This window comes from Sus scrofa, chromosome 10 (genome assembly GCF_000003025.6).
Source record: "Sus scrofa isolate TJ Tabasco breed Duroc chromosome 10, Sscrofa11.1, whole genome shotgun sequence".
NCBI lineage: Eukaryota > Metazoa > Chordata > Mammalia > Artiodactyla > Suidae > Sus > Sus scrofa.
In genome coordinates, this window is record NC_010452.4 from 55,993,777 (window position 1) to 56,006,814 (window position 13,038).

The 13,038-nt window shown below is 35.6% G+C and overlaps 1 protein-coding gene across 1 annotated transcript in view; it reads left to right on the top strand.

The window, feature by feature from the left end:
• Positions 1-13,038, top strand: part of CCDC7 (coiled-coil domain containing 7) — a 341,366-nt gene that overhangs the window by 282,685 nt on the left and 45,643 nt on the right. Inside the window, 2 exon segments of the mRNA XM_021064965.1 lie at positions 8,237-8,320; positions 12,041-12,124. Of these exon segments, the coding sequence (XP_020920624.1) occupies positions 8,237-8,320; positions 12,041-12,124 (168 nt within the window).

The window sequence follows — 13,038 nt, forward strand, 5'->3', positions numbered from 1 at the left end:
ATTACTCTACCCAGCAAGGCTCTCATTCAGATTTGAAGGAGAAATCAAAACCTTCACAGATAAGCAAAAGCTGAGAGAATTCAACAGCACTAAACCATCCTTAAACAAATACTAAAGGAACTTCTCTAAGCAGAAAAGAAAAGACAGCCACAGGAAACAAAAATTCCACAAATGACAAGGCTCACCAGTAAAGGTATATACAGTAAAGATATGAAATCATCCATGCACAATTACACCACCAAAATCAGAAATCATCAGAAGAGGTGGGTACAAATGCAGCAGGACACTGGATATGAACTTGCAATTAAGAGAACAACAACTTAAAACAATCTCATATACATATAGACTCATATCAAAACTTCAGAATGACTGCAAACCAAAAATCTACAATTGATACACAGACAAGTAAGAAAAATCAACTCAAATACAACACTAAAGATAGTCATCAAACCAGAAGAGGAGAGAACAAGAAAAGAAGGGAAGAAAAAAGATCAACAAAAACAAATCCAAAGCAATTAATAAAATGGCAATAAGAACATACATATCAATAATTACCTTAAATGTTAATGGACTCAACACCCAAACCAAAAGACATAGACTGCCTGAATGGATACAAAAAGAAGATCCATATATACGCTGTCTTCAAGAGATCCACTTCACTTCTAGGGACACATACAAATTCAAGTGAGAGGATGGAAGAACATATTTCATGCAAACAGGGATCAAAAGAAAGCTGGAGTAGCAATACTCATAACAGACAAAATACACTTTAAAATGAAGAATAGTTTAAGGGACAAAGAAGGACATTACGTAATGATCAAAGGATCAATCTAAGAGGAAGATGTAACAATTTTAAATATCTATGCACCCAACATAGGTTCAGCACAATATGTAAGGCACCTGCTAACAACCTTAAAAGGACAAATCGACAATAACACAGTCATAGTGGGGGACTTTAACACCCCACTCACAGCAATAGACAGATCGTCCAGACAGAAAATCAATAAGGAAACAGGCCCTGAATGAAGCATTAAATCAGATGGACTTAATAGATACTTATAGGACATTCCATCCAAAAGGAACAGAATACACATTCTTCTCAAGTGCACATGAAACATTCTCCAAGATTGATCACATCCTGGGCTACAAATTCAACCTCAGTAACTTTAAGAAAATTGAAATCATATCAAGCATCTTTTCTGACCACAATGCTATACGACTGGAAATCAACAACAAGAAAAAAACGGCAAAAAACACAAACACGTGGAGACTCAACAACATGCTACTAAACAACCAATGGATCACTGAAGAAATCAAAGAGGAAATTAAAAAATACCTAGAAGCAAATGACAATGAAGATATGACACTCCAAAACCTATGGGATGCAGCAAAAGCCGTTCTAAGAGGAAAGTTTATAGCAATACAAGCCCACCTCAGGAAACAAGAAAAAGCTCAAAGAAACAACCTAACTTTACATCTAAAGCAGCTCAAGAGAGAAGAACAGATAAGACCTAAAGTCAGTAGAAGGAAAGAAATCCTAAAGATCAGAGCAGAAATCAATGAGAGAGAAACAAAGAAAACCATAGAAAAGATCAACGAAACAAAAAGCTGGTTCTTTGAGAAATCAACAAAACTGATAAACCCTTACCCAGACTTTTCAAGCAAAAAAGGGACAGGATTCAAATCAATAAAATTAGAAATGAAAAAGGAGAAGTAACAATGGATGTCACAGAAATACAAAGGATCATAAGAGACTACTCTATGCAACTATATGCCAATAAAACAGAAAACCTAGAAGAAATGGACAAATTCTTAGAAAAGTGCAATCTTGCAAGACGAAACCAAGATGAAATAGAAAGATGAATGGACCCATCGCAAGAACTCAAATTGAAACTGTGATTTAAAAAATTGCAACAAACAAAAGTCCAGGACCAGATGGCTTCACAGGAGAATTCTGTCAAACTCTTAGAGAAGAGCTAACACCTCTCCTTCTGAAACTATTTCAAAAAATTGCAGAGGAAGGGATACTCCCAAATTCATTTTATGAGGCCACCATCACCCTGATACCAAAACCAGACAAAGATTCCACAAAAAAAGAAAACTACAGGCCAATTTCACTGATGAACATCAATGCAAAAATCCTCTACAAAATACTAGCAAACCACATCCAACAATACATTAAAAGGATTGGACATCATGATCAAGTGGGATTTATCCAAGGGATGCAAGGGTTCTTCAATATCTGCAAATCCATCAGTGTGATACACCACATTAACACACTGAAGAATAAAAACCATATGATCCTCTCGAGACGTGGAAAAAGCCTTTGACAAAATCCAACACCCATTTCTGATAAAAACTCTTCAGAAAGTGGTCATAACGGGAACCTACCTCAACATGATAAAGGCCATATATGACAAACTCACAGCGAACATCATTCTCAATGGTGAAAAGCTGAAAGAATTCCTGCTGAGATCAGAAACAAGACAAGGATGTCCGCTCTCGCCACTGCTCTTCAACATAGTTTTGGAAGTCCTAGCCACAGCAATCAGAGGAGTAAAAGAGATGAAAGGGATCCATATTGGAAAGGAAGAAGTAAAACTATCCGTATTTGCAGATGACGTGTTACTATACCTAGAGACTCCTAAAGACTCTACCAGACAACTGTTACTTAAATTTGGCAAAGTCGAAGGATACAAAGTTAATACACAGAAATTGATGGCATTTGTATACACCAACAATGAAAGAGCAGAAAGAGAAATTAGGGAAGCAATCCCATTTACCATTGCATCCAAAAGAATAAAATACCTGGGAGTAAACCTACCTAAAGAAACAAAAGACCTGTACTCTGAAAACTAAGACACTTGGATTTATTTGATGAAAGAAATCAAAGATGACACAAACAGATGGAAAGATATACCATGCTCATGAATTGGAAGAGTTAATATTATCAAAATGACTATACTACCTAAGGCAATGTACAGATTCAGTGTAATCCCTATCAAATTACCAAGGACACTTTTCACAGAACGCCAACAAAATATTTTAAAGTTTGTTTGGAAGTACAACAGACCCGGAATAGCCAAAGACACCGTGAAAAAGAAAAATGGAGCTGGAGGAATCAGGCTCCCTAACTTCAGACTATACTACAAAGCAACAATCATCAAAACCGTATGGTACGGGCACAAAGGCAGACATATAGATCAGTGGAACAGGATAGAAAGCCCAGAATTAAACTCATGCACCTGCAGCCAACTAATCTATGACAAAGGAGGCAAGAATATACAGTGGAGAAAAGACCACCTGTTCAATAAGTGGTGCTGGGAAAACTGGACAGCCACATGGAAAAGAATGAAATTAGAACACTCCCTAAAACCATACACAAAAATAAACTCCAAATGGATTCAAGACCTAGATATAAGACCAGACATGATAAAACTCTTAGAGGAAAACATAGGCCAAACACTCTCTGACATAAACAACAGCAACATCTTCTCAGGTCCACCTCTTAAAATAATGACAGTAAAAACAAAAATAAACAAATGAGACCTAATTAAAGTTAAAAGTTTCTGCACAGCAAAGGAAACCCAAAACAAAACAAAAAGACAACCCACAGAATGGGAGAAAATCTTTGCAAGTGAATCACCTGACAAGGGATTCATCTCCAAAGTTTATATAATAAACACCTTCTGCAGCTCCATACCAAAAAAACAAATGACCCCATCGAAAAATGGGCAGAAGATCTAAACAGACAGTTCTCCAAAGAAGACATACAGATGGCCAAGAAACACATGAAAAGATGTTCAACATCACTCATTATTAGAGAAATGCAAATCAAAACCACTATGAGGTACCACCTTACACCAGCCATCAGAAAGTCTACAAACAATAAGTGCTGGAGAGGGTGTGGAGAAAAAGGAACACTAGTACACTGTTGGTGGGATTGTAAATTGGTGCAACCACTGTGGAAAGCAGTATGGAGATTTCTCAGAAAACTAAAGATAGAACTACCATTTGATCCAGCAATCCCACTCCTGGGCATCTATCCAGAGAAAACCATGACTCAAAAAGACACATGTACTCCAGTGTTCACTGCAGCACTATTTTCAGTAGCCAAGACTGGAAACAACCTAAATGTCCATCGACAGAGGAGTGGATCAAGAAGATGTGGTACATATACACAATGGAATATGACTCAGCCATTAAAAGGAATGAAATATCAGCATTTTTAGCAACATGGATGGACCTAGAAATTATCATGCTAAGTGAAGTCAGCCATACAATGAGACACCAACATCCAATGCTTTCACTGACATGTGGAATCTGAAAAAAGGACAGACTGACTGCAGTTCTTCTTTGCAGAACAGATGCTGACTCAGAGACATTGAAAAACTTATGGTCTCTAAAGGAGACAGTTTTGGGGGTAAGGGGATATGCTTAGGTTGTGGGATGGAAATCCTGTGAAATTGGATTGTTATGATCATTATACAACTACAGGTGTGATAAATTCATTGAGTAATAAAAAATTTTTTTAATTTTAAAAAGAGAAAATATGTTCTTGTCTCTGGATTAGATTTTTTTAAAACAGAATACAATTGATACTAAATATAAATGTAAATGTTTTAAAACTGGATTTATTAATCAAAATTTTGTCCATCAAATGACAGCATTAAAATATTTAATGAGGGAGGAAGATGGCAGAGTAGCAGGATATGAGGCTCACCTACTCCCACAAGTACATGAGAATGTGTCCACATATGGAAATTTACACACAGAAAATTTGCTAAATGCTGACAGAAGACCTCAGGATCCTGGCCTATTCATGAAACTGGGTAGGACAAAAGAAAGAAGAAAAAGAAGAGAAAACCTGCACCTCTAGGAGGAAGCTGGAAAGAGCAAAAGCTTCTGCACCCTGAGAAGTTCCCCTACCAGGAGGCCATCAGCCAGGACGGAGGACTAACCTCAGAGTCTTGGAGGAGAACACAGCAATCAGTGTGAAGCAGGTAAAATGGAAACAGCCCTCCACAGTCACTGCTACAGAAGCTGTGTGCTGGTGCAGGCAGGTATCCGGAAATAAAACTCCGGCTTTAGAGATGAAATGCAAAGAGAGAGCTGAGGCTGGCTAAAAGGGAAAACATGGGGGTTGGCCACCTGAAATATATGTATATATGACTGGATCACTTTCCTGTACAGCAGAAATTGAAGGAGCATTGTAAATCAACTATATTAAAAATTTGTAAAGATATTTAAAAAGCAAATGTCAGAGTAGGTTGGCAACACAAATATCCAACAGAAGGCTTTCATCCAAATATTTAAAAAGTTTATAGTGGAGAAATAAATACATTGAAAACCCAATAGAAAAATGGGCAAAAGTCTTAAACATGTGCTTCACCAAAGAAGATACCTAAATGACTAATAAGCGTTTGAAAAGTATACAGTCTTATTAGTAATGTAAAAAAAATTGGAATTTAATTCATGAGGATACCATGACCTACCATCTTCGAGAATAAATCAGAAACTCTGAATATCAAAAAGTCAGTATAATGGCCTATTCAAACTGCAAAATAAAAAACTATGAACCAAAAACATTATAACCAGACAAATTATCTCTCAAAAATAAAAGTGAAATATGGAGTTCCCGTCGCGGCAGAGTGGTTAAGGAATCCAACTAGGAACTATGAGGTTGCGGGTTCGATCCCTGACCTTGCTCAGTGGGTTAAGGATCCGGCGTTGCCGTGAGCTGTGGTGTAGGTTGCAGATGCAGCTCGGAATTGGCATTGCTGTGGCTGTGGTGTAGGCCGGCAGCTACAGCTCCTATTGGACCCCTAGCCTGGGAACCTCCATATGCCGCGGGAGCGACCCTAGAAAAGGCGAAAAGGGGAAAAGACAAACAAACAAACAAATAAATGTGAAATAAAGAGATTTTCAAACAAATTTAAAAAATTGAAAGAATTCATTGCTAGCAAATTCACTTCAAGTATAAAACAAAAGTTCTTCAGGCTGAAAGCAAGTTTCCTGAGACAGTAATTTGAATCCCCTAAAATAGATTCTGGGTAAAAGTAATCTTGTAATTACAAAAGATAGTATAATTACATATAATACATATGCATAAATAGGTTAATAATTTAACATAGAGAAATAACTTTAACAGTTATAAACAGACTTTATAACCTATGCTGTAGGTTATTATATTTATAATATGTATAACAATAATGCAAACACGGGAAGGAGGGAATAATGCTATATAAGGGTAGCATTTCTATACTTCACTGGAATTACTGGGATTTATTAGTATAAGACTGCAGTAGATTACTTCTTTATTGAGAAAACAAATGACCTATAACGTTGCGTATTTAATATTTACAGTGTTCTGATGTGATACATTTCTATATCCCAACGTGATTACCACCCTAGTGTTAGCCAACTCCTCCATCATGTCACATAATTATCATTTCTTTTTCTTTAAAGCTGTAGATTTATTTATTTATTATTTATTTTATTTTGGTCTTTTTAGGGCCATACTTTCAGCATAAGGAAGTTCCCTGGCTAGGGGTCGAATTGGAGCTGTAGCTGCCAACCTACACCACGGCCACAGCAATGCGGGATCCAAGCCGTGTCTGTGAACCTACACCGTAGCTCACAGCAATGCCGGATCCTTAACCCACTGAGCAAAGCCCAGATCCTCATGGACACCAGTCAGGTTTGTTATCGCTGAGCCACAGTGGGAACTCCTGTCATTTCTTTTTTATGGTAAAAACATTGTCTAGTTGCTTCTAAATTTGTGGCGATGGTTATACAACTCTGTGAATATATTTTTAAAAACACTGAAATGAACACTTCAAATAGGCAAATTGTGTGGTAAGTTATATATTTTTATAAACTAGTTGAGTGAATGCCAAGCAAAATAGGATAAAAAGGATTTGAAAGTTTGGAGGATATGGTGAGGGAGAAAACTAACTTTTACTAGACTCTAAGTTTCTCCAGAACATACTTTTTAATTGCTAGTGCTTAACCTAACCTTCCCTCAAATGCTGTTCTCATTGCCTCTTGCTTATTTGAAGATTCTTTGCTTCCTTAATTCAAATTATCAAGTCCTTCTTACATATACATATACAGAAAAGGAAAATATATCTGCTAATACTTTGTTTTGTTTTGCTATAAATCATTTTACTTTCACAAAATGCTGTTACTTGGTTATTGAAAACTTGTTCTGCCTAATCTGACACACCTTTGTTCATTTTTGGTAATGGTGCTGCGGCAGGTAACCCCCTCTATACAGATTGTGCAACCTTTAATACTTACTGACTCATGCATTTCTGCAAAGACTTCCTTCTGGATGTTTTGGTCATGACAGTTTTCTAACTTCAGGTACATATTCTGCTAGAAACAAATTCACAAAATTTTAGACCCAGTAGTTGGTCATTCCTAATTATTCATTTTTCAGTATAAGTTCTCCTATAATAATGTATTTTTCTTGTAAACAGAACTAGCTGCAGTTTCTAAATGAAGCACAATTTTTAAATCACATGAAAACTCAAACATAAAGAGACTCAATCTCAATCCTGGTACTTCTACAACTTTATCCATTTCCTTGTCCTAAGCTATGGAGTCTACACATTAAAGGGACTTGGGAGAGCACTTTTTCTCCATCTGCAAAGTATTCTGTTATTCTTTTCCATTACTTTTCCACTACTTTGTTTAAAACTAAATAACATAAAAAGGCACTAAAATATCCCTGGATGAGTCCAAGAATTTCTGCTCCATGGTAAATGAAGACCATGGTTTGCAACATGACCTGAGCAAAAACATGTCATGTTCCACATCACTAGGTATTTATCTCTATAGTATGATTATGATTGTAATGGAAATTTAAGATATTATCATAAACTCTCCAAGATATTTTAATTTAGCATAAAAGATAGCATTGTATAGAAAAAGCACTAATTAAAGAATTTTGCAGTGTAAGTTTATACATAAAGTTTGTCCTTATCTGGATACATAGTCTTGGTCAAATCATTAGCATCGCTAAGCCTCAATATATGGAGGCTTAATGGTTGCTTACAGCCACTCCAACTTGAAGGTTTAATGATTCTGCAACCCAGACATTCCATTATAATGCATATTCACTAATAACAAGGCTAATAAAGATAGTACCATACGTGCACGCACACACACACACACACTTATATGTTAGGATTATTTTACAAAGTGTTTTGGTATCTGTTTATTTCTATAGAAATGGATCTAGAACACTTGAAGGATACTGTTGGAAGGCATATATTGATGACAGAAATGAGGATACAACCAAAGAGTCTCCCTGGTAAGGATAAGAATTTTGCAAGCCTAATCTTTATGGTTTATTTTATCTTCTTTGGAGTTTAAGTATGAATTTTTGATGACAAGAGTCCCTATATGTTATTATTCTATGGGTAAAGTTTCCATGAATATTTTCATAATTAGTTGCACTCTGGTATTTATTAGAAAGTTAAAAGTTAGCTAGATATTTTGAGTTTTAGAAATCATTCAGTTAGAAATTGAACCATAAATTAAATGCTATAGTAAATTAATACACCTGATGCATGTATGTTTAATTCTGTTCTACTCTCTATTTCTGGCTTAAAGAAAAGGAGAAAGGCAACCGGATGAATGTGATAATAACAAGAGGAATTTAACAGATAATAATTAATTCATTGGTTACCATTTCTCTCAATTTGATGGAAATATCAGGCATGTTTATCCCATCTCATCTGTGGTTGAGTCATTAGTTGTGTTATGTAGTTTGGAGATTAAACTCAGCCTTTTCTCTTGTAACATGGATAGACTGCCCTTTGATTTCTGGTGTGACATCAAAAGAAGCAGACAACTTAACAGAGACATAATGGAAAGAGAAAAAGACAACACTCCTAAAACCACTATTATCCAAAGGTGACTGTGTACATGTCCAAGGCTTTTGCCCTTGGGGAGTAACAGTTGTGCCTTCAGACTGCAAAAGGAAATGACTTCAGTAGCATATTTTAGCCAAATAACTGAAAATATAAATAAGAAAACAATAAGTATATGCCCTAAAAGAGGAAGAAGTTAGTATGCAGAGATTCTATGTTATGTATCTAAAATGCCCAGTTTTCAGCATAAAATTATGCATCATGCAAAGAAACAAAAAAATGTGACACATAATAAGGAAAATGGCATGCAACAAAAACTGCTTCTAAGAATCCAAAATACTGGATTTAAAGAACAAAACCAAAAAAATAATTATTATAAATATGTTCAAAGAACTAAATATAGAGATTATTTAGAAGAAAAGGAAGTTCTGATGACAGTGTTTCATCAAATAGGGAATATATACGAAGAGAAATATATTATTTTGAAAAGAAATATATGGAAATCTTGTAGTTGAAAGTACAACTAAAATTTTAAAGAACCAGTCGAGGTTTTTAGTAATTTCCCAGTCAGAAGAAAGAATTAGCAAACTTAAAGTATGGAAATCTAGTAAAGACAGCAGAGAGATTAAACACTAGAAAATATCATTTTAAGTAATAACAGAAGAGAAAACCAGATTATTATAAATAGGATGGTTATAATAATAAACAGTACTTACACATGCTTTATCTTCTCTCAGTTTCGTATAGAGTACGAAGTTACGTAAATGAATAATTTTTTAAAACTGTAATAAATGAATTTTTTATATGTTTAATATATAAAAATGGGGAAAGATAAGAAATTTAAAATAATAAGGTTGTGAAAATAACATTATAAATCTCCCTGGAATTTAATCTTCCTAGTATAAATCTAAAGTTGATTCTAAAATTAACTACATTAGTTACATATTCTATAAATATACTAATAACCATTGGTTACACATTTAAAATGGGCATGTTGGGAGTTCCCACTGTGGCTCAGTGGTAACAACCGAACTAGTATCCATGAGGATGTGGGTTTGATCCCTGGCCTTATTCAGTGGATTGAGGATCCGGTATTGCTGTGAGCTGTAGCGTAGGTCACAGACGCAGCTCAGATTTGGCCATATAATGACTGTGACACAGGCCAGCAGCTGTAGCTCCAATTCAACCCCTAGCCTGGGAACTTCCATTAAAAAAAAGGACAAAAAACAAAAAATAAAATGGCCATATTGTACATTATGTTCAACATTAAAAAAAAAAAAGTTCAATGAACTGCAAGCACAATAGGATTTTTTTAAATACTTAGAAACAACAGGAGGAGATTGTGAAGGAGGAAGAGTGAGGCTCTTCATAAATTAGGTTTCTTCACCACATACTATTTGTGCTCCTGTTGTTTAACCCAAGCTGCCCTCAAGGGCTACTCTCATTGCCTCCTTGCATATCTAAGGATCCACTGCTTTCTCACTTCAAATGAAACCGTTCTTATTATTATTATCTATTGGAGAAAGATCAGAGGGCTCGAGTATGTCTGCTGATGTTCTCCAGTTATGTGTTGCTTTAGTACACATTACTTTCACAAATACCATAGCTTAATGACTGAAAACTTGTTCTGCCCACACCCAACCTGTCTTTGGTTTTAGTAATGATGCCTCATGCAGTCTCCAATTCTGTTTAGATTGCAATGGTGATAAAACCGTGCTGCCTCAGTAATAGCACAAACATGAAATATTTGTGAGCTTGGCCCTTTCTCCAAAGCAGGATTTCCAATCTATAATGTCAGATATGACAGGTTCCGCTGCAGTTACATGCTGCGTTAAAACCAAATTTTGCCCACAAAACTTTACCCAACAGGTTACCCACACTCACTGATTCTAATTATTATTTTGCAATATTAAATCTTTCAAATAATTTTTTTTCTGACATTGGACCTATATAATTGTTTCTAAATCCAGCAAATAGTAAAAACCATGTAAAGACTCAAATGGGAAAGGCATTCAATACCAATGCTCACATTCCTGCAAATTACCCATTTCTTTCTCCCTAGGGAGAAGGTCTACATGCTAAGAGAACATGAGAGGGTATTTTGTCTCTGTCCACAAATTACTGTTATTCTTTTCCATCATCGATGCCTACTTGACTTACAGTTACATAACCTTTTAAAAAAAGAATTAAAATATACCTGGACAAGCCAAAGAATTTCTGCCTCCCAGTAACACTCTGTAACTCTGATACCCATTTTTTGCAACTTGACCTGGTAAAAAATGTTATGTCCCACCTCACCAGGTGTATCCTTAACATATGAATGTGGTTTTTTGATATAATGATTTTTATTTTTTCCATTATAGTTTGTTTACAGTGTTCTATCAGCTTCTACTTTGCAGCAAAATGACCCAGTCACACATACATATATACATTCTCTTTTTCACATTATCATGTTCCATCATAAATAACTAGATATGGTTCCCTGTGCTATACAGCAGGATCTCATTTCTCCACTCAAAATGTAATAGTTTGCATCTATTAAGCCTAGACTCCCACTCCATCCCTCTCCCTCCTCCTCCCCCTTGGCAACCATGAGTCTCTTCTCCAAGTCCATAAGTTTCTTTTCTATGGAAAGATTCATTTGTGCTGTATAACAGATTCCAGATCTAAGTGATGTCATATGGTATTTGTCTTTCTCTTTCTGATTTACTTTACTTAGTGTAAGAGTTTCTAGTCCATCCATGCAAATGGCATTATTTTGTTCTTTTTTATGGCTGTGTATATACACAACATCTTTTTAATCCCATATGAACATGTTTTTAATGTATACCTTGTATTGATCAAATCACTAAATATTTCTAAAGCTCAATATAATGAGGCTTATATGATTGCTAATGGCTCTTCCAATTTTAAAGTGTTTTGATTCTGTAAGTCAGATTTCATTGTCATTCTTCTATAACAAAATAATGCTAATTAAAGAATGGGTATATATATGTATAACTGGTTCACTTTGCTGTACACCTGAAATAACTCAACATTGTAAAGCAACTAAACTCCAATAAAAATTTTTTTCAATGCTGATTAAAGGACTACTACACACAAAAACACATGTTAATACAGACTTTACAAAAATGTTCTGAAATTGTTTTTCACTGCAGACACAAATACAGAGCCCTACCCAGATGTTACTGGAAGAAGGATACTAAAGGGTGAAATGAAGACACAATCCAAGAGGCCTCCTGGTAAGAACAAGAATGTTTCAAGTCTATTTCTGGCTTATTTATCTTCTCTAATTTATTTAAGTTTGAATTTGCTTACAGTATCTATATGTTGTTTTTACATCATGCAATGTCTTCATAAATTCCCTCCTATAATTAGTGGAACTCCAGCAGTTATTATCAATAGAAAATTAGCTACATAGTGTAAGTTTTAGAATCCTTCACTAAAAAACAAAACAAAACAAAAAAAACTTATCAGTAAAAATTCTGTGCTACAGTGAGCTTGGAATATGCTTGATGGAAGCATGTCAAATACAACTCAATTCCTCTTTCAGGCTACAAGGACCGTTGCTTTGTGTTTACAAAAGCAGAAAGGCTAGTTTACAAATGCGATTATGAGAGACTTGGTACATGTTTATTTCATTGGTTAATTACTGATTGATTACTAATTCCCTCTAGATAATCAAACTACCAGGCTCATGTTCACTATCTCAGGTGAAGTAGAGAGCTTTAGTTTTGTTGTATAGCTCACAGCTTATATTACCTCGCCTTGTCTTGACGTGACAGTGTTTGACACACTTGTGGATCTTTGGTGTGATGTTAAAGGCAGAGAGCTTAACAGCAAAATAAGGGGAACAGACATTCAAAGGACAAAACAACCATCATCCAAAGGAGACTAGTTTGCAGCTCAAGTCTGTGCCCCCTTAGGAGCAGCATTAAAAGCTTCACACTGCAGAGCAGCAGACTTCTCTGCAAGAGAAAACACTCCGGCCTAGTCACTAAATAAGCAGGCAAACGGCAAGAGCAAACCTCCAGAGGGGAAGGGAACTCACTATCCAGATGTCCTGTGATGTATTAGCTAAACTCTCCAGGTTTTAACCCAACGCCCAAAGAAAAACATGAGACATGCGAAGAAACAGTGACGTGTGACTCGCAGA